At 41.0% G+C, this 20,775-nt stretch overlaps 1 protein-coding gene across 2 annotated transcripts in view; it reads left to right on the top strand.

Annotated features, from left to right (window-relative positions):
* Positions 1-20,775, top strand: part of ttc3 (tetratricopeptide repeat domain 3) — a 102,677-nt gene that overhangs the window by 6,044 nt on the left and 75,858 nt on the right. For both annotated transcript variants that reach the window (XM_067993311.1, XM_067993312.1), the window contains exons 3-10: positions 4,522-4,570; positions 7,454-7,622; positions 8,659-8,746; positions 10,163-10,216; positions 13,815-13,944; positions 16,845-16,918; positions 18,042-18,145; positions 18,706-18,768. In XM_067993311.1, coding sequence (XP_067849412.1) covers positions 4,522-4,570; positions 7,454-7,622; positions 8,659-8,746; positions 10,163-10,216; positions 13,815-13,944; positions 16,845-16,918; positions 18,042-18,145; positions 18,706-18,768 — 731 coding nt within the window. The remainder of the gene's footprint in view (positions 1-4,521; positions 4,571-7,453; positions 7,623-8,658; positions 8,747-10,162; positions 10,217-13,814; positions 13,945-16,844; positions 16,919-18,041; positions 18,146-18,705; positions 18,769-20,775) is intronic.

The raw sequence follows: 20,775 nt of genomic DNA, 5'->3' as shown, positions 1-20,775 counted from the left end.
AACCACAAAGGTTTGCACATCAGCTGTGTATTTAAGCTTGTTAGAAGGTGTGGAAATCAGGAGATTGAAAACCAGACATTTACCTTTGTGGAAGAAAGTAAATTCTTTGCCATTGATGTATTGTTAGTTGTTAAGTTTAAATGTTTACTAATCACTTTAAACACACATACGTTAACTTTAGCAGAATAAACATGGAAATGTGAAATAAAAACAGAAAATGCTAGTAATAGACAGATCAATCAACACCGGGAAAGACTTTGGGTTTGTACCCTTAATCAGATGGGCAATTAATGTGGCTTTGCTAGTGATGCTTCAATTTTTTTTAAAGTTCTGATGAATGGTGCATACTTGAAATGTCATAAGCTGTCCTTTCTCTTTACAGAAGCTGCCTAACCTGCTGTGTACATCTAGCATTTTATGCTTTTGACTTTTGTATTTTAGTTATCCCCATCCCTTCTCAGCATTGCTTTATAAGTTATTTCCCATCCCCTTTTAGTTTTTTAGACCGCACACACATTTCCTGACAGCGAACAGGCAGATGACCTGTTTTGGGCCTTTCAAGGTCCCTTCATATGTATGAAAGCGATGTGAGTCATTTCCCCGCCTGATTTGATCATTGTTTTTTGTTTTCCCCCTTCTGGAAACCACTTAACCTGATTTCTGAGGCACCTCACCTGAATATGGGGACTCAATAAATGGAGAAATCGTGGTGAGCCTGTGTCTTAGCAGTATCTAGTGCTAATGTTCATTGTACTTGGACCGAAGCTTATATATGTTAACTTGTGTATTTATGAATGTTAATATAATGAACCCCACTTAACGGCACGTTAATAAAACATTTTTTCTGAAGTTCTATTCTTTTGCTACTGCCTTAATGTTAAATACATGTCCTGCTTAAATTACAGAATTTCACAGCTTCTAAAGGACTATTCGCTCATCCAGTGTACAGATTACTGCTTCATCAGCTTGTAGCTCGATTTAAAAACTTGACACCTGGCCGCTTTGCATGTTTTTGTGTGTGTGCATTGATGTCAGCTCCCTCAACCTTGGCTCATTTATAATTAGGAGTATAGCTGATCAAGAAAGAACCACATCTGCAGCCAGCTGCATTCTTATAACGTTAAAGTGCCTCTATTCTAACTGTAATCACTATTTCCATAGCTCCACATCAGTGAAGTCTACTCAACCTTTTCATTTTTATCGGTTACTAAGGTCTGTCGTTGAGCTGGCCTTTGAAACAAAATAAGTTCTACTTACTTCAAAAAAGGCAGACTCCTGTGTGCATGTTAACCTTTAATTGATGAAAATATTTTGGCTGTCCAAATGCATGTGTTAACATGGGCAAGGAAATTTATGATGTGTTATCTGCATGGAACCAGCAACTAGATCAAGATTAGAATTACTTTTTCTGTGCGTGTTTGTGATGTAAGAAGCAATAAGATAGCTCCCAATCTGAAAGACAGCACCTAGTTTGTGTGTTCAAATCTTAGGGTGGGACTTGAACTCTTCTAACTCAGAGATGAGTGCACCACCAAGTCAGCCAAGCCAACTGCTCAGTTGGTAGCAGAGCTGTTGGATGCAGATTTCTCCTGTTAGTGCATTAAAACGTCACAGAACACTTTACAGGGTAAATTCCACAATGAGCAGCAGAAGAGGGGAATAAAAGTGCTGGGGACCAGGAGAGTGATCTGCAAGCCTAGTCGAACAGAAACTTTTTTTGAAAACAGGAAGGAAGGTGGTATGGCTTCAGAGAGATGTTCCTGAGGGAATGACATTGTGACTAAAAGAGTGGCTGGTGGTGGAGTACAGTGTTAGAAAACAGGGAGCAATGGTTTCTGTGGAAGTAGGGGAGGCATACGAGTCATAAGATATGGATGAGAATGCTGACATAAGCTGTTGATAATTGTAAACAAATATGTATATCTGTTCTCCTATGCATTGATTTGTTCTGATAGATGGTTAAAATGACTAATTAGCACAACTGTACAGATCAATGAATTCTACTGTGTAATCCTTTTGTTCTTTTTAAAACACAATCAAAACTATAAATATGTTTCTTTTGGAAGAGGAAGTGATTGTGAGTTGCTGTCAGGGAAGAAATTGATTGACCAAGAAATTGATAAAGGGAGATAATAGAATATGAAAGTAAACTAGTAAGAAATATAAGAACAGTTTGTAAGAGCTTCTACAAGTATGTAAAAAGGAAGAAATTAGCGAGAGTTAACATGGGTCCCTTAGAGGCAGACAAGAGAAATTAGAATGGGGAATAAGGAAATGGCAGAGACGTTAAACAAATATTTTGTATTTGTCTTCATAGCAGAAGGCACAAAAAGTATACCAGAAATAGTGGGGAACCAAGGGAGTAATGAGAGTGAGGAACTTAAAGCAATTAAGATTAGTAAAGAAAAAGTACTGGAGAAATTAATGGGACTAAATGTTGACAAATTCCCTGGACCTCATGGTCTACATCCTATGGTTTTAAAAGAGGTGGCTGCAGAGATAGTGGATGCATTAGTTTTGATCTTCCAGAAAATTCCCTAGATTCTAGAACAATCCCTGTGGATTTGAAGGTAGCAAATATAACTATGCTATTCAAGAAAGGAGGGAGGAGAGAAAACTGAACTATAGTTAGCCTGACATCAGTAATAGGGAAAATGCTAAAATCTATTATTAAGGATGTAGTAACAGGGCACTTAGAAAATCATATGATTAGGCAGAGTCAACACTGTTTTATGAAAGGGAAATCATGTTTGACATCTGTTAGATTTTTTTGAGGGTGTAGCTAGCAGGGTAGTTAAGAGGGAACCAGTGGATGTAGTATATTTGGATTTTCAAAAGGCATTCAATAAGGTGCCACACAAGATTAGGGCTCATAGGATTGGGAGTAGTATATTAACATGGATTGAGGATCGGTTAACGGACAGAAAACGGAGAGTAGGAATAAACGGGTCATTTTCAGGTTGGCAGGTTGTAACTAGTGGGGTGCCGCAAGGATCAGTGCTTGGGCCTCAGCTATTTACAATCTATATCAATGACTTAGAAGAGGGGACTGAGTGTAATGTATCCAAGTTTGCTAACAATACAAAGCTAGGTGGGGAAGAAAGCTGTGAGGTAGCTGCAAAGGGATATAGACAGGTTAAGTGAGTGGTGAGAAGGTGGCAGATGGAGTATAATGTGGGGAAATGTGAAATTATCCATTTTGGTAGGAAGAATAGAAAAGCAGAATATTTTTTAAAAGGTGAGAGACTAAGAAATGTTGGTAGTCAGAGGGATTTGGGTGTCCTTATACACAAATCACAGGTACAGCAAACAGTTAGGAAGGCAAATGGTATGTTAGCCTTTATTGCAAGGAGGTTGGAGTATAAGAGTAAGGTGGTCTTGCTGCAATTATATAGGGCTCTGGTGAGATCACACCTGGAGTACTATGTACAGTTTTGGTCTCCTTACCTAAGGAAGGATATACTTGCCTTAGAGGGAGTGCAATGAAGGTTCACTTGATTGATTCCTGGGGTTGAGCGGGTTGTCCTATGAGGAGGGATTGAGTAGAATGGGCCTATATTCTCTGAAGTTTAGAAGAATGAGAGGTGATCTCATTGAAACATATATTTTGAGAGGGCTTGACAGGGTAGATGCTGAGAGGCTGTTTCCCCTGGCTGGAAAGTCTAGAACTAGAGATCATAGTCTCAAGTTAAGGGGTTGGCCATTTAACACCGAGATGCGGAAAAATTTCTTCGCTCATAGGGTGGTGAATCATTGGAATTCTCTACCCCAGAGGGCAGTGGATGCTCAGTCGCTGATTATATTCAAGACTGAGATCGATGGCTATTTGAACACTAAGGGAATCAAGGGATATGGGGATAGGGTGGGAAATTGGAGTTGATGTAGAAGATCAGCCATGATCTAAGAGGTTGTGCTAAACCTCGTCAAAGATCATAGCATAAACTTTAGCATTTACCTTTTCATTGTTTTTCATTAAACACAACTAAACCTCAAGTTTGTATCAAATGTACGTAAGCTGTTGTCTGTACAGATCATATTGGCATGTGGTAAAGTTAATTGTTGAAGTGCATACATGCGTTAATGTTTTACAGTATTAGTATACTATTTAAACCCTATGAAGGCCTCTCCAGTTTGTCAGTGATAAAGAGTATTAAACTAGAGGGGAATATATTGTAGGTTAAACAAATTTGTTTTATTTAAAAATGAATTCCAATATTTCTTAGTTATTAAGGCATTCTTATTAAATTTGCTTAGAATGTCAAGCTAATGAGTTATGTAAATTCATATTCCTTTCTATAATTCTCTTACAAGTGACTTATTATTTGCAGTGGTAAAGGTAAATAGGCCATTGTAGATGAACGTTGAAACCTGCGGTGGGATGACAAACTGCTATCGAGCAGTGATGCTGTAATGTCATTCTGGACGGACAGGTTCTTTGTGTGATTTTGTTGAATGATTTTTAATTGTATGTATTAGAATTAACCAGTGATCAAGCAGTAATTACTTCTTGTTTTCTTTCAGGGTGAAGCAATATCTGAAAGATCAAGTCAAACGAAGCCAAAAAATAATAGTAAGTACATCAAGCTGTTGTAGTGGGGGGTTCTGTCTGTATTTAAAACAGGATATTTTTCCCTCCAAGTTTTCCTGTTCTCTCCTTACTTTTCATACTGGAGTGTAGTTCAATAGGCAGCGGCACCTCTCCGTTATTCACATGTGGCCTTGGGCAGGATATTTGTGGGGTTCTTGCAGCTGGAATTAATCCATACCTCATCCAGCATCCACACATCCTTGCTTCTAGCAGGGGTTCCTGGATTGCGATTAGGAATAGCAACCCTTGCCCAGGAACTTTTGAAGCCATTTGTATACCCATTTCAGCCCTGGTTCAGAAAAATTAACTGCATAGATACGCAATTGAACCTTGGATTTTCTTGCTCTGCTTGACTCCATGACACATCACACTGCATAACGTGTGGTGGGGATAGACTTCTAAAACAGAGATTAAGACTTGGGGACTTGCTTGTTTATTGGTGATGGTTGTTGTTTACAGTTGAGTCTTGGGTTTGCTTGACATTAAAGTTCTTGTATTGGAGCAGCAATACTTAACAATAACTTGCATTTGTATAGAGCCTTTAATGTAGAAAAATATCCCATGGCACTTCACAGAAGCATAATCAGGCACAAATTGACACTGAACTAATGAAGGAGATATTAGGAGGCATGACTAAAAGCTTGGTTAAAGAGGTAGGTTTTAAGGAGGGTCTTAAAGGATGAGAGATAGGCAGAGAGGTTTAGGGGGGAAATTCCACAGCTTAGGGCCTACACGGCTAAAGGCATGGCAGCAAGTATAGGCGAAGAGCGAGGGGGATGCACAAGAGGTCCAGTGTTGGAGGAACGCAGCGTTCTCGGAGGGTTGTAGTGCTGGAGGAGGTTATAGCAATACGGAGGGTCAAGGCCATGGAGGGATTTGAACACAAGGATGAGAATTTTAAATTCGAGGCATTGGGGATTGTAGGTCAGCGAGCAGAGTAGTAATGGGTTAGTGGGACTTGATGTGGGTTAGGATATGGGCAGCAGAGTTTTGGATGAGCTGAAGTTGAGAGTGTAAGGTGGGAGCCTGGCTAAGAGGGCCTTGATTCTGGAGGTAGCAAAGGCATGGATGAGGGTTTCAACAGCAGAATGGCTGAGGCATTTTGGTATGGTAGTATAATGATTATTTTACTGGACTGGTAATTTAGGGGCCTAGACTAATAACCCAGAGAACGTGAGTTCAAATTCCACCATGGCAGTTTGAGAATTTGATTTCAGTATAAAACCCATTTCAATGCTGTGGCAGGAGCGGAAACTTAATTGGAGAGATCCCCTCTCATTCTTCTAAACTCTAGTAAATACAGGCCTAATCGACTCAATCTCTCCTCATACGACAGTCCTGCCATCCCAGGAATCAGTCTGGTGAACCTTCGCTGCACTCCCTCTATGGCAAGTATATCCTTTCTTAGGTAAGGAGACCAAAACTGCGCACAATACTCCAGGTGCGGTCTCACCAAGGCCAGGTATAACTGCAGTAAGACATCCTTGCTCCTGTACTAACATCCTCTTACAATGAAGGCCAACATACCATTTGCCTTCCTAACTGCTTGCTACACCTGCCTGTTTGCTTTCAGTGACTGGTATACAAGGACATCCAGGTCCCTTTATACATCAACATTTCCCAATCTATCACCATTTAAATAATAATCTGTTTTTCTGTTTTTCCTTCCGAAGTGCATAATTTCACATTTATCCACGTTATACTGCATCTGCCATGTATTTGCCCACTCACTCAACTTGTCTAAATTGCCTTGAAGCCTCTTTGCATCCTCCTCACAACTCACAATCCCACCTAGTTTTGTGTCATCAGCAAACTTGGAAATATCACATTTGGTTCCCTCATCCAAACCATTGAGATATATTGTGAATAGCTGGAGCCCAAGCACACTGATCCCTGTGGTACCCCACTAGTCACTGCCTGCCACCCCGAAAAAGACCCATTTATTTCTACTCTCTGTTTCCAGTCTGCTAACCAATTTTCAATCCATGCCAACATATTACCCCCAATCCCATGTGCTTTAATTTTGCACACTAACCTCTTCTGTGGGACTTTATCAAAAGCCTTCTGAAAATCCAAATGCACCACATCCATTGTTCTCCCTTAACTATTCTACCAGTTACATCCTCAAAAAACTCCAGTAGGTTTGTCAAACATGATTTCCCTTTCATGAATCCATGTTGACATTGTCTAATCCCGTTGATATTTTCTAAGTGTCCTGTTAATCACATTCTTTATAATAGACTCGAGCATTTTCCTACTACTGTGTTAGGCTAACCGGTCTGTAGTTCCCTGTTTTCTCTCCCTTTTTTAAATAGTGGGGTTACATTTCCCTTGTGTGTCTTTATTTTCTAAAAATCAATACTTGAATACCTGGAAGAAAGTGCAGTTTACTTTTAAGTGCTATGTTCACTGTAGTTTTTAAATGTGAGTTTTAGGCTAGAAAGATCTTCAGTTTAATCCCTGGTCTGTACAGAGTTAGCTGATCTTAGCCAGGACAATGTTGGGAGACCAACATAGATGCCTGTGTTCCAGGCTAGTGAGGCGTTAATAAAAAAACAAATTAGCCAGGGTTTCTGCCTCTGATTTGTTATCCAGTGACCCCCTGCTGCAAAATGCATGTGTTTGGATAATCAGTGAGAACAGGATTGGTGGGCTGTGGTATCTCTCATAGTTGAATTGTGTGCCCCTCACAGTTTAGATTGAACATGAAAGAAGGCTATTTGGGTATGGTATTGGAGATTTGTCAGCATCTGTGGAACTATACCCCAGCATGTGGCATCATGTTCAGAGACAATATGGGAAAAATAAAGTGCATTGTTTGATATGCTCAGTGCTTTTTATTCATTTTTCTTCCCCCTCATTCAGTGGAAACAGCTGAGGTTTGGTGTTCTGGCATTCCAAAAAATCATCAGATGGGTTACAGGCATTGGCATATGATATATAAGCACATCCTATGGCCCTATTTATTTGCTCAGAAGAAAGAGGATGATCGTTATCTACAGTGGGCCTTTGCAGCCAAATTCATAGATGCAGAGTAAGTCTTTTTGTTTTTGTAGTAGAGTTTCTTTGACATTATAGACCTACACATGGCCTGGATAACATAGTGGTTGATAACATAGATTCCGAACTTGCTTCTGAATGAATCCATAGAAATTGTCCTTGGATTTTGCTGAGTAAACTGTGCAGGTCAGTAAGTGGCAGTGGAATACCACACTGTTCCTGTGCTAGAAAGGAGCTAAAAAAGAACTTGTATTTATATAGCACCTTTCACATCCTCGATGTTCCAATTAATTACTTTTTGAAGTACAGTCACCGTTGTAATATAGGTAAATGCGGCAGCCAATTTGTGCTTACCAAGGTCCCACAAACAGCTATGAGATAAATGATCAGTTGAATTTTTATTAATGGCTTGTCAACCATGATACCGGGAGAACTACCCTGCTCTAGAATGCTATTGAATCTTTTACATCCACCTAAGCTGGCAGATGGGTCCTCGGTTTAAAATCTCTTCCATAAACTAGACAGTGCTGAGTCTGCTTCTGTTAATCGGAGGCTTACCATGGATGTTTAAGAACTTGTGAATGAGGATTGCATGGAACTCTGGAACTTTGATTCATTTCAGTCCAGACTGCTAGAATGAAAGTCTCCTCACTTAACTCTAAAGGTTGTAAGTGAAATGAAATGAGTTTCACCATTTCTCAACCAGATTGCTATTGGGTGTGAGCCTGTACTTCAGAGCTGAGCTAAACTTAACATTAATTGCCAAGTTCACTTATAGAAGCAGTAAGGATGGCTGGTGAGAATGGAAAAATTCACATTGGCACTCTTCAAAGGTGCAGGATATGACACATGTTGGCATAGAGTTAAGGGAGCTTTACTCTGCATCTGCCTCTATATATGAGTGCTAAAGTGCTTGGAAATGACATTGGGTCTTAAAATTTGACAAAAGTATTTCCACTGCTAACTTTTTCTTTTAAGCAGTGGTTGGCACATGCCCAGACATTAAAAGTGCAACCAAAGCTTAATGGGTGAAGATTGTAGAAGCTTCAATCTTCAGTCTTTTTTTTCAGAAATTATGATGTCTTTGAATTGAATTTGATAAAGCTACAAAATATCGAGCTCCTAGAAGCGGTGCTCGAGGCAATAAAGAAACGCAATGTAAGTACACTATTGTAAATTGGGCATTTTGCAGTTGATAAACTATTTTGTCCATGTGTTTAAAGTTAAGCCAGTAGGTAGGAACAGAACCATTTACAGTCCAGGTGCTTTTGAATCAGCAACAATTGCTTCCGGGTAGTCAGTAGGAAGGGGTCTAACAAGGAAGGGAAAATGGGGGGGGTGCGGACAGGGGAGCAAAAGTGGATGGAATTATTATCTTTGCAGGAAATTTCAGTTATTAATTTCATTGTATGGAAGTAGGTGGCTATTTTTCTTTGATACAGAGTCTATGCTGAATTATCTGATCTCAGCTATTTGATTTCAGTTTAAAAAGAAATCTGGAATGAAAAGCTGGTATCAATAAAAGTGACCATTTGGATTGTTGTTAAGGACATTAGTGAACCAGTAGGGTTTTAAGGGAAGGAAACCTGCCGTCCTTGCCCAGCCAGGCCTCTATGTAACTCCAGTCCCACACTAATGTGGTTGACTCTTAACTGTCCTCTAAAGTGTCCCAGCGAGGCACTCAGTTGAATCCAGGGCAATTAAAGATTGGCAATAAATGCCAGCCTTCCAAGTGATGCCCGAATTCCGAGAATGGATGAATAAAAGCAAATGCTACGCTGCCACAATTGGCCTTGGAGTCGCCAATGTAGAGAAGGGGAAAATCACTGTGTACTTTTTCCTGATTGCTATCCAGTGATGCTTTTTGGAAAGTTGTTGGTTGAGAAAAGAGTCGGGCTCTTCTGTGATGCCCTTCTGCAGTTGACTGCTGTCTCGCCAAGAAAATTGGAGTGACATTAGGTGACTTTCTGGAGAGCCTCTGACACCTGTCCAACTTTACCCCAGCAATCATTGGTGCCTTCAGGAAGGAGGGGAGAAAATTGCAAGAACTTGCATTTATATAGCGTTTCACAGCCAATTAAGTAATATTTAGGTGTAGTCACTTATAGTGCAGGCAAACAAGGCAGCCAAATTAGTGGACAGCAAGGTCCCACAAACAGCAATGAGGTAAAGGTGGTAGTTGAGGGATAAATGTTGGCCAGGACACCAGGAGAATTTCCTGTACTGCTCTTCAAATAGTACCAAGGGATCTTTTATGTCCACTTGTGAGGGCATACAAATCCTCAGTTTAAAGCTCATCCAAAAGATGACCCTTCCAACAGTGCAGCTCTCCCTCAGTACTGAACTGAAGTGTCAGCCTAGATAATGTGCTCAAGTTTCTGGAGTGGGGCTTGAACCCCCGACCTGTTGATTCAGAGACTAGAGTGCTACCATTGAGCCGAGGCTGACAATTCATTTATAGGAAATAGTCATTTATATATACTGAAACATTTGCTGAATTCTTCTTTATCTTTTATTTAAAGCTACTGTAAGTAGATTTGAGAATCTCATTATGCTCCAACTTTTTTTTTGCAGCACTCTACAAAATTTGTGTCCTGTTTATTGGATTTATGGGATAAAGTTGATGGAGTAAGTAAAATACCTAGATATTCACTTCATGGAACAGTTTATTACTCTTAAGCAGTTGTTTGCAAAGAATTTTCATGGAGTTGTTACATTATTTGACCTAAATCCTAGTGTCGAACAGCAAATAAATAGAATTTTTAATGAGGATCTTTTGAACTTTTGACCTATCTTCAGGATCCAGCAATGGTGTCAGAAACTTTTTTATTTTAATGGATAGCCAGATGTCAAATTTTTGCCGAGGAATGGGGGTGGGAACAGTAAGGTTGCCTGCCTTTTACTTCTCATTTGTTTGTAATGTATAAATTGGCACCTACACGGTAGCCTCCTCCATGAAATGTGTACATATCAATTGCTCGCAATCAGAAACATGGAAAGGACATAGTGGACTACCAAAGGACAATTGTAGAAAAGTGACTTGTATATTGTATCAACTGCATGCAGAAAAACACAAATTGCAGGCTTGAAGGTTATTGAAAATTTGCATAAAAATGTGACTCTTCGATCATTTTTCCAGTGCTTGAATTATAGACTTTTTTAACCATCTGTTGTAAGTCATGGCCTGAGCTATATTTTATCCAGCATCAAGTCCCATCCACCAGTCACCCCTGTCCTTGGTCACCTGCAATGGCTCCTGATCCCCCAATGCCTCCAGTTTAAAATTCCTATCCTTGTATTTAAATTCCTTCATGGACTTGCCCCTGCCTTTCTCTGTAACCTTCTCCAGACCGACAACCCTCCTCCCCCTGAACTCTCCTCTCCTCTAATTCTGGCCTCTTGTGCATTCCTCCCCACTTCTCCCCACTATTGGCAGCCAGGCCTTCAGCTGCCTAGGCCTTTTTTATTCGTTCATGGGATTTGGGTGTCGCTGGCAACGTTAGCATTTATTGCCCATCCCTAATTGCCCTTGAGAAGGTGGTGGTGAACCGCCTTCTTGAACTGCTGCAGTCCGTGAGGTGAAGGTTCTCCCACGATGCTGTTAGGTAGGGAGTTCCAGGATTTTGACCCAGCGACGATGAAGGAACGGCGATATATTTCCAAGTCGGGATGGTGTGTGACTTGGAGGGGAACGTGCAGGTGGTGTTGTTGCCATGTGCCTGCTGCCCTTGTCCTTCTAGGTGGTAGAGGTGGCGGGTTTGGGAGGTGCTGTCGAAGAAGCCTTGGCGAGTTGCTGCAGTGCATCCTGTGGATGGTACACACTGCCGCCACGGTGCGCCGATGGTGAAGGGAGTGAATGTTTAGGGTGGTGGATGGGGTACCAATCAAGTGGGCTGCTTTGTCCTGGATGATGTCGAGCTTCTTGAGTGTTGTTGGAGCTGCACTCATCCAGGCAAGTGGCGAGTACTCCATCACACTCCTGACTTGTGCCTTGTAGATGGTGGAAAGGCTTTGGGGAATCAGGAGGTGAGTCACTCAACACAGAATACCCAGCCTCTGACCTGTTGTAGCCACAGTATTTATATGGCTGGTCCAGTTAAGTTTCTGGTCAATGGCGATCCCCAGGATGTTGATGGTGGGGGATTTGGCGATTGTAATGCAGTTGAATGTGGTTGGACTCTCTTGTTGGAGATGGTCATTGCCTGGAACTTGTCTGGCGTGAATTTTACTTGCCACTTATCAGCCCTATCCTGGATGTTGTCCAGGTCTTGCTGCAAGCGAGCACGGACTGCTGAGGGGTTGCGAATGGAACTGAACGCTGTGCAATCATCAGCGAACATCTCCGTTTCTGACCTTATGATGGAGGGAAGGTCATTGATGAAGCAGCTGAAGATGGTTGGGCCTAGGAGACTGCCCTGAGGAACTCCTGCACCTATGTCGTGGGGCTGAGATGATTGGCCTCCAACATCCACTACCATCTTCCTTTGTAAACAATTTTACAACACCAAGTTATAGTCCAACAATTTTATTTTTAATCCCACAAGCTTTCGGAGGCTTCCTCCTTCGTCAGGTGAACCGTTCACCTGACGAAGGAGGAAGCCTCCGAAAGCTTGTGGGATTAAAAATAAAATTGTTGGACTATAACTTGGTGTTGTAAAATTGTTTACAATTGTCAACCCCAGTCCATCACCGGCATCTCCACATCATCTTCCTTTGTGTTAGATATGACTGCAGCCACTGGAGAGATTTCCCCCTGATTCCCATTGACTTCAATTTTACTAGGGCTCCTTGATGCCACACTCGGTCAAATGCTGCCTTGATGTCAAGGGCAGTCACACTCACCTCACCTCTGGAATTCAGCTCTTTTGTCCATGTTTGGACCAAGGCTGTAATGAGATCTGGAGCCGAGTGGTCCTGGCGGAACCCAAACTGAGCATCGGTGAGCAGGTTATTGGTGAGAAAGTGCTGCTTGATAGCACTGTTGACGACACCTTCCATCGCTTTGCTGCTGATGATTGAGAGTAGACTGATGGTGCGGTAACTGGCCGGATTAGATTTGACCTGCTTTTTGTGGACAGGACATACCTGGGCAATTTTTCCATTGTCGGGTAGATGCCAATGTTGTAGCTCTACTGGAACAGTTTGGCTAGAGGCGCGGCTAGTTCTGGAGCACAAGTCTTCAGCACTACAGCCAGGATGTTGTCAGGGCCCATAGCCTTTGCTGTGTCCTGTGCACTCAGCCGTTTCTTGATATCACGTGGAGTGAATCGAATTGGCTGAAGACTGGCTTCTGTGATGGTGGGGATATCGGGAAGAGGCAGAGATAGATCATCCACTCGGCACTTCTGGCTGAAGATAGATGCAAACGCTTCAGCCTTGTCTTTTGCACTCACGTGCTGGACTCCACCATCATTGAGGGTGTGGATGTTTCCAGTGCCGCCTCCTCCCATTAGTTTAATTGTCCACCACCATTCACGACTGGATGTGGCAGGGCTTTGATCTGATCCGTTGGTTGTGGAATTGCTTCGCTCTGTCTATAGTATGTTGCTTCCGCTGTTTAGCATGCATGTAGTCCTGTGTTGTAGCTTCATCAGGTTGGCACCTCTTTTTTTAGGTATGCCTGGTGCTGCTCCTGGCATGCTCCTCTACACTCTGCATTGAACCAGGGTTGATCCCCTGCCCTGTTGGTAATGGTAGAGTGAGGACTATGCCGGGCCATGAGGTTACACATTGTGCTGGAATACAATTCTGCTGCTGCTGATGGCCCACAGTGCATCATGGATGCCCAGTTTTGAGCTGCTCGATCTGTTCTGAATCTATCCTATTTAGCACGGTGATAGTGCTCCACAACACGTTGGATGGTGTCCTTCGTGCGAAGACGGGACTTCGCCTCACACTATGGAGTCCACTCCTTAAACCCCTCAGTCTCTCCACTTCCTTCCCCCCCCCCCCCCATTTAAAACCCTTCTTAAAACCACTTCTTTGACTCAGAAGGTGGTCACCCCTCCTAATGGCTCCTTTTTTTTTAGCACAACGTTTGTTTTTGTCTGATTGCACCCCTGTGATGCCCCTTGGGATGTTTTTCTATGCCAAAGGTGCTATGTAAATGCAAGTTATTGTTATTTAACTTTTTAGAAATTTGTGTGTTTTGAAGGCATATATGTTGAAGGGAAGAAAAGCAAATTGTAATTTCAGTGCAGTTCTCAGTTTCATTTCCTTTTCACAGCTTAATTGCAACCTTGATGGTGCCATTGATATGATAGAAAAGGCGGGAGAATTTAACTCTGTGCGAGTGGAGGTGAATTCTGGAACTAAACGGTCACGGATGGCAGCTATCGCAATTGGGTGTTTTCAGTGTAAGTAGTCTCAGAACTCTACAACATTAATGGAGAATGCCCACATTGATCTAGGTGTGATAACACATTTAAGCAGTAAGTGAACCAAACAATGTAACTGATGATGAAGTCTGGTAGGATCTGTAAGTTTAAATGTGATATCCTACTTTGTACAGCACGATAGCCCTCTTTAAAATGGTGTGATTTTATTAAAGTTTTTAAATATATTTATTTTTAAATAGAATATTTAAATCGAGAAATATCCCTTTAATGATTGTTATTGAGGAAAGTTACAGCTGTGTACAGTGGTCACTTCTAATGTAACGAAACATCCCAACAGGCTTTAAGTAAAGTGGGGTAAACAGATGTCGAGCAGGAGTCGGGAGAATGTGGTTAGGGAATGTGACTGATGGTGTGGTGGAAGGCTTTTGAAAGTGAGCAGCGATGTGGCAAGGTGGAGGGGTCTGGGGGGGCCATGATAGCTGAATGCTGCACTACTATTGGAGCAGAAGGAGGAAGCATTATACACAAACCTGGACCTTTAAGAACAGAGGGATAAATGATTGGAAGAGGTTAGAGATTGGATGGGGTGAAGCTGAGCAGGGATTTGTAAGCGAGGGTAAGAATTTTGAATTCAATTTGCTAAGGATTGGGGAGCCGGTGGAGGTTGGCAAGGTGTGTGGTAATGGATGAAGGGGACAGTTGTTACGGGGTGGAGTTCTAGATCGGCTGTATTTGCATTTTGTGGAAATTTGTGGTGGAAATTTGTGATGGATATTATCAGTAGTGGATTTGATTGCGTCTGAAGAGATTTTTTAAACATTTCATTACATTAAAAGTCACCACTGTACACAGCTGTAACTTTCATTGATAACAATCATTAATGGGATATTTCTCCATTTAATTTTTCTATTTAAAAATGTTATTTATATGGACTTATTTATATGGACTTCCAGAAGGCATTTGATAAAGTCCCACATAAGAGACTGCTAGCTAAGATAGAAGCCCATGGAATCGAGGGAAGAGCACGGACTTGGTTAGGAAGTTGGCTGAGCGAAAGGCGACAGAGGGTAGGGATAATGGGTAGGTACTCACATTGGCAGGATGTGACTAGTGGAGTCCTGCAGGGATCTGTCTTGGGGCCTTAATTATTCACGACTTGGATGAAGGTATAGAAAGTCTCATATCTAAGTTTGCCGATGACACAAAGATTGGTGGCATTGTAAGCAGTGTAGATGAAAACATAAAATTACAAAGCGATATTGATAGATTAGGTGAATGGGCAAAACTGTGGCAAATGGAATTCAATGTAGACAAATGTGAGGTCATCCACTTTGGATCAAAAAAGGATAGAACAGGGTACTTTCTAAATGGTAAAAAGTTAAAAACAGTGGATGTCCAAAGGGACTTAGGGGTTCAGGTACATAGATCATTGAAGTGTCATGAACAGGTGCAGAAAATAATCAATAAGGCTAATGGAATGCTGGTCTTTATATCTAGAGTACAAGGGGGCAGAAGTTATGCTGCAGCTGTACAAAACCCTGGTTAGACCGCACCTGGACTACTGTGAGCAGTTCTGGGCACTGCACCTTCAGAAGGAATATTGGCCCTGGAGGGAGTGTAGCGTAGGTTTACTAGAATGATACCCGGACTTCAAAGGTTAAGTTACGAGGAGAGATTACACAAATTGGGGTTGTATTCTCTAGAGTTTAGAACGTTAAGGGGTGATCTGATTGAAGTTTATAAGATATTAAGGGGAACAGATAGGGTGGATAGAGAGAAACTATTTCTGCTGGTTGGGGATTTTAGGAGTAGGGGGCACAGTCTAAAAATTAGAGCCAGACCTTTCAGAAGTGAGATTAGAAAACATTTCTACACACACAGGGTGGTAGAAGTTTGGAACTCTCTTCTGCAAACGGCAGTTGATACTAGCTTAATTGCTAAATTTAAATCTGAGATAGATAGCTTTTTGGCAACCAAAGGCATTAAGGAATATGGGCCAAAGGCAGGTATATGGAGTTAGATCTCAGATCAGCCATGATCTTATCAAATGGCAGAGTAGGCACGAGGGGCTGAATGGCCTGCTCCTGTTCCTATATTCCTATGTTCCTATTTCATTAAAATCTTCAAAATTAAACATCTTGTATTTTCATTGATGGTTTTTCTGTCATTTTATCTTGGAAAACTTGATAGTGATGCACATCATTGTGTCAATTGGCAACATGGTACGCGGCTGCTTTATAACAGCTGTTGGCAGCTCTACAGTACTGTCCCAAAGCAACTTTCCCTCATAATTTTATCTTCTTTCACACCCCCACCCCATGGGGTAACTGCCCAGTATCTCCTGCAATTGAAATTGGGAACTCGCTTTGTAGTGTCATCAACCACTACGGAGCATTTCTGCTCCAGTGTTTGTGTAAGCAACCTGATTGGGATCTTTTAAACTGAGAGTTTTGTTTCTGCATATGTTTTCCAATTTTTTACTTTCCTTTCTTCCCTCATCCTCTCCTGAAAGTTTCAATTCTTGCTCTGCATGGTTCCATGGATGCCAGGCATGCTCTGGTATCTTGCCTGAGTGGCTCTTCATGTGTGAGCCTGCATAGTAAGTGTTTCATAAGGGAAGTGTTGTAGCTGAGTCGAGTCCTGCCCTCGTGCATATTCAGTTACGTTCTAGCAAGGTGCGATGGGTAGTGAGTAGGAGCTAGAACCCTGTCAGATTTTCCCCTCTCTTGCCCAGGGACACTGAGGCAAAATGTCCCTACTGTCACGTTGTGAACATAGACTGGGAAGTGAACCTGGGACTTTGCGTTCTGAATGTCTCAGCCACATGCTAGTTTTATCAGTTGGGCCATCCAAAACCTAATTTTGTACAAATTATGAAGAAGCAATGCCTATTTTTAACTTTTTTTTCCTTCTTGCAGATGCATATTTTGTAAAGATGTTGATTCTAGGTGGTGGGAATATTCCTAATTTAGTGCCAAACAGAGTGGACCAGGTATGTAGAAAGAGAGTGAAGGATTCTTTTATAAGGTTTTGTGCTGTAGGATGCTAAACTTAAAACTTTTCAGCTGAAATGTACTCTACACATTTCCTTCAGATATAAACGTTACTCACTTTTCTAAGACCACTGCTGTGAAATCTCAGATTCTTTTTCATCAGTTCCTTATGTTGAAATGATCTTACCTGTCCCCCTTGGCGTAAAAAAAAAGTGACAATACCCATTAAACTACATAAAGAAATAACCTTATTTTGCAATGAAAAATATCTAATAGGTAGAAATGGTGACTTGAGAGGAATTACAAGGGTTTAGATGTCAATAATGTTGAGTGAAACTCAGTTGAATTCTAACCCTCCATCAAGCTCACACATAACCAGTAATTGTTGTAAAGTGGCATTTGTGAGATAGTTTTGTTTTTTATTTCTGTGGAGGTGTAAATTTAGGATGATGTTCACTCTGAAGAATTAATAACTGAAATAAATTAAAATGTATCTTGTTTTAGTCCACAGTTGATTACCAAGAAATAGCCCAACCCGTTCATATTATATGGAGGACTGTGCATAGGCTTTACACTGTTACAGTGCTTAAGGAGATTCAGATGTGAGCAAAGCTGGAAAAGCTTATCAACATCATCAGAACTCCCTCTCCTGCCGTAGGATATGTTCTTGAAATGTATACCAGTCTTGCATGTAATCCTATATAAAATGTACTGGGAGGGGGGGGGGGGAAACATAAAATTTCTTTAAGAACCAAAGGAAAAAAAATCACTTGCTGAGTATTTGGAAAACTACAGAAATTACTGTGCAATTCCAGGGGTGCGGGAAGTGGGGAGGACCCTATCAAAGCCTTTGCTTATGTGCACTAAATTTCCCATTCTTGAGTTTTACTGATGCTGCTAATGAACTAAATAATGCATTTCTATTACTACCTTCTGAAAATCAGAACCACTAAATCTGGAGTTTATATCTGCATAAAGGAGCCATACCTGTGATTTTGACATCCTTGTAGTAATTGTTTCTAAAGGGAAAAATGTGACACTGTCACAAAATAGTTTGGTTAAATTTGATGTTTTGGTATTAAAAAGTGTACAATCTATTTCAGAATCTCAATTCTGTGTTAGTCATTTCAGGAAAGTGAAGACTATAAAAAGAGAGGCAATGAAGAATTTAAAAGTGAAAACTATGAAGCTGCTGTAGACTGGTACTCCAAGGCAATTGATTTGAGGTAATTGTCACTTTCAGAACAATGGCATAGAAATTCACTTGTTCAATTGTACAGACTGATATTCGCATCAGATGCTTTGTAAGATGTTTTGCTGCGAGCTGTTCTAAATGATTGAAAAACCTCAAAATGCTTTATTAGTAATAGAAATGGTCTCAAACTACACAGCTTTGAAGATATGTAGCAGTTTGACTATCCAGTCATAAGGGCAGAGTACAAGTCAATTTGAATCCATTTTTTTGGAGCCAGTGTTTTAAAATTGTTGCAGTGTCTGCAGTGCAGCACACAGGAACTAATGCTGTTAATTGTTCTCCTCTGGCAAATCATTACAACAAATTGCTGAATTTAAACCATACTTTCATCAGTAACTACTCCAATGCTCTTTTCACTACAGGTAAAGAGTGTTACATAAGGTCTTGGCTCACAGGAATTCAATGAGCCCAAGACACATGATAGTTAAAATAAAAGCTGAGTAAAGAGTTTATGGTTCTTTAGCTCTGCCCTTCTTAGCTGAAGGTAAGTTGTGGATTAATGATTAAATTAATTTTCAATCTCCCTTTCAGACCTGACAATCAAATTCTATATGGAAACCGAGCTCTCTGCTTTTTACGTATTGAAAATTACAAGTAAGTGTGAAAAAATTATAATAATCTCAACAAAGTACTATATTTAGACACTAAATGATGTACGTGTCATTGAAACAAGTCCATTCATAAATGTCATGCTAATCGTTGTGATAGGTTCAGGAAGCAAAAGTCCCACTTTAGATCTTTACTGAAATTTCAACCAGAAAGAGCAAAACATGCCATAAAAAGTAATGATTCAACCAGTAAGGATTAGAGGTGCCCTGGAATTCAACAGAAATATGTCCAGTGTTCTTCTGCTTTACAGAAACTAGAAGAATGTCACATAAGCACTTCCAAAGTCCAGCAGCAAGCTTTCTTCCACTTAAATGAATCGTATAAGGAGGCATTGGTAGTTAGAAGTTGCTTGGAAAATTCTTACATTGATGTTTTTGAATCTTTCCAATTACATATAGGGTTTTTGGAGCTTGTTCCCCTGATGATTTAGCAAGTTTACCCAGTAGCTAGCTGGGCCATGAAGGTCCAGATTCCATGCCTAGTTTATGCCGAGTTAGCTGATTTCAGCTGGGGTAATTGTAGGGATGCTGTCCTCAGTACCATTGGGTTATAGTGAGGAAACTCAGCCGAGGATCCTGCGCCTGATGGCTATCCAGCAGCCATTGTTGGAAGTAGGCCTATAAACTGAATTTTTCATAGAATGCTACAGCACAGAAACAGGTCATTCAGCCCTTTGCCTGCACTGGTGTTTGTCCTGTTCTAATCCTATGCTCCTTGACCCCCATACCATTTAGTATTCCAATAAAATACATCCATCTAACTTTTTTTTAATTAAAAAAGCACTACTGTGGTAAGCTTTTTGATCCGAGCTGCCATTTCCTATGTGTTGCCAAGGTGAGTTGCAGAAATGTGATGTTTAGTAGTCTAAGCCCTAGAGCATTGCACTCTTTCCCGCCACCCCCAACCCAATTTACTGCTTTCAGCAGAGGGGAAAGGTGTACAGAAAACTGGATCCTGATGAAATGACACATTTCAGGGCTGACCTTGACAACTCAGCTGGTTGCTCTGATCAGGAGGCCAGTCACTGTGGAGAGATTTCAAAAAATGGGACTTTTTAAACTGAATATATACTTCAGAGAAATACCTGAGGACAAAGCCCTTTGTCTTGAGCATGCCTTTGAGTTTTGTAGAAAATTACAAAATTGTTTCTTTTTGTCTACCTCTGTTCCATTCATTCAGTGGCTGATAATTTAATTTCAGACATACTTTATACGTAATTGGAGAGATTTAACTTAAATTAGATTATATTTTTAATGTACTTCTCCAGGTTAAAGGCCATTGTTGAGTGCAAGACTCTGGAGAAGGGGACCTGCAAAAATCACCACTTTTCGCAATAGTGATGAGCAGATTGTTAGTACAATATCAGCTTTGGGTTACACAAAAATAAAGGGGGTGATTTTAAACTCCAAGAACCGGGTGGGTTGGGGGCGGGTGGGAGTTGAAAATAGTTGTTTCTTTGGGTTGCAACTGCAAAATGTTTGGACTTTGCATTCCCAGTGGGAAGCCTGTACTTTTACGCGCCGACATTAAACCCGGAAATAAAGCCGGGTTGCGGTCGCGACCCAAAAAACAACTATTTTCAACTCCCACCGGTTCTTGGGGTTTAAAATCACTCCCAAAGTCTTGTCAGAAGCTGTGTGTCATCACAGTTTATATATAGCACTGGGGAACGGTGCATGCAGATAGTTACCAAACCAGTTTGGGTTGGGCATGACCACATTTTAAAACTTGTTTCACAGTTGAGATTGCTTAACAATAGTTGAATAATGAAATGTGCGTGCATAACACATCTGTATTGTGTCAAGCACATGGTATATTTGCTTTTTTTCTTCTCCCTCTCCTGAAGGTGTTGACTTACGGTCCCGTGGACAGCAGTGGCCCTCCAGTATCTACTTCATCAAATGACCATTATTCATTTGCCAGCCGTTTATTAAAACATTCATTTATACTTAATTGGTGCCTTTAACTTAAACTGAATTTGTTGTGTTTTGT

The sequence above is a fragment of the Heptranchias perlo genome, chromosome 11, assembly GCF_035084215.1.
Source record: "Heptranchias perlo isolate sHepPer1 chromosome 11, sHepPer1.hap1, whole genome shotgun sequence".
In the NCBI taxonomy this organism is placed as follows: domain Eukaryota; kingdom Metazoa; phylum Chordata; class Chondrichthyes; order Hexanchiformes; family Hexanchidae; genus Heptranchias; species Heptranchias perlo.
The sequence above is the reverse complement of the archived record's forward strand: the minus strand, read 5'-3'. Positions and strand labels throughout refer to the sequence as shown.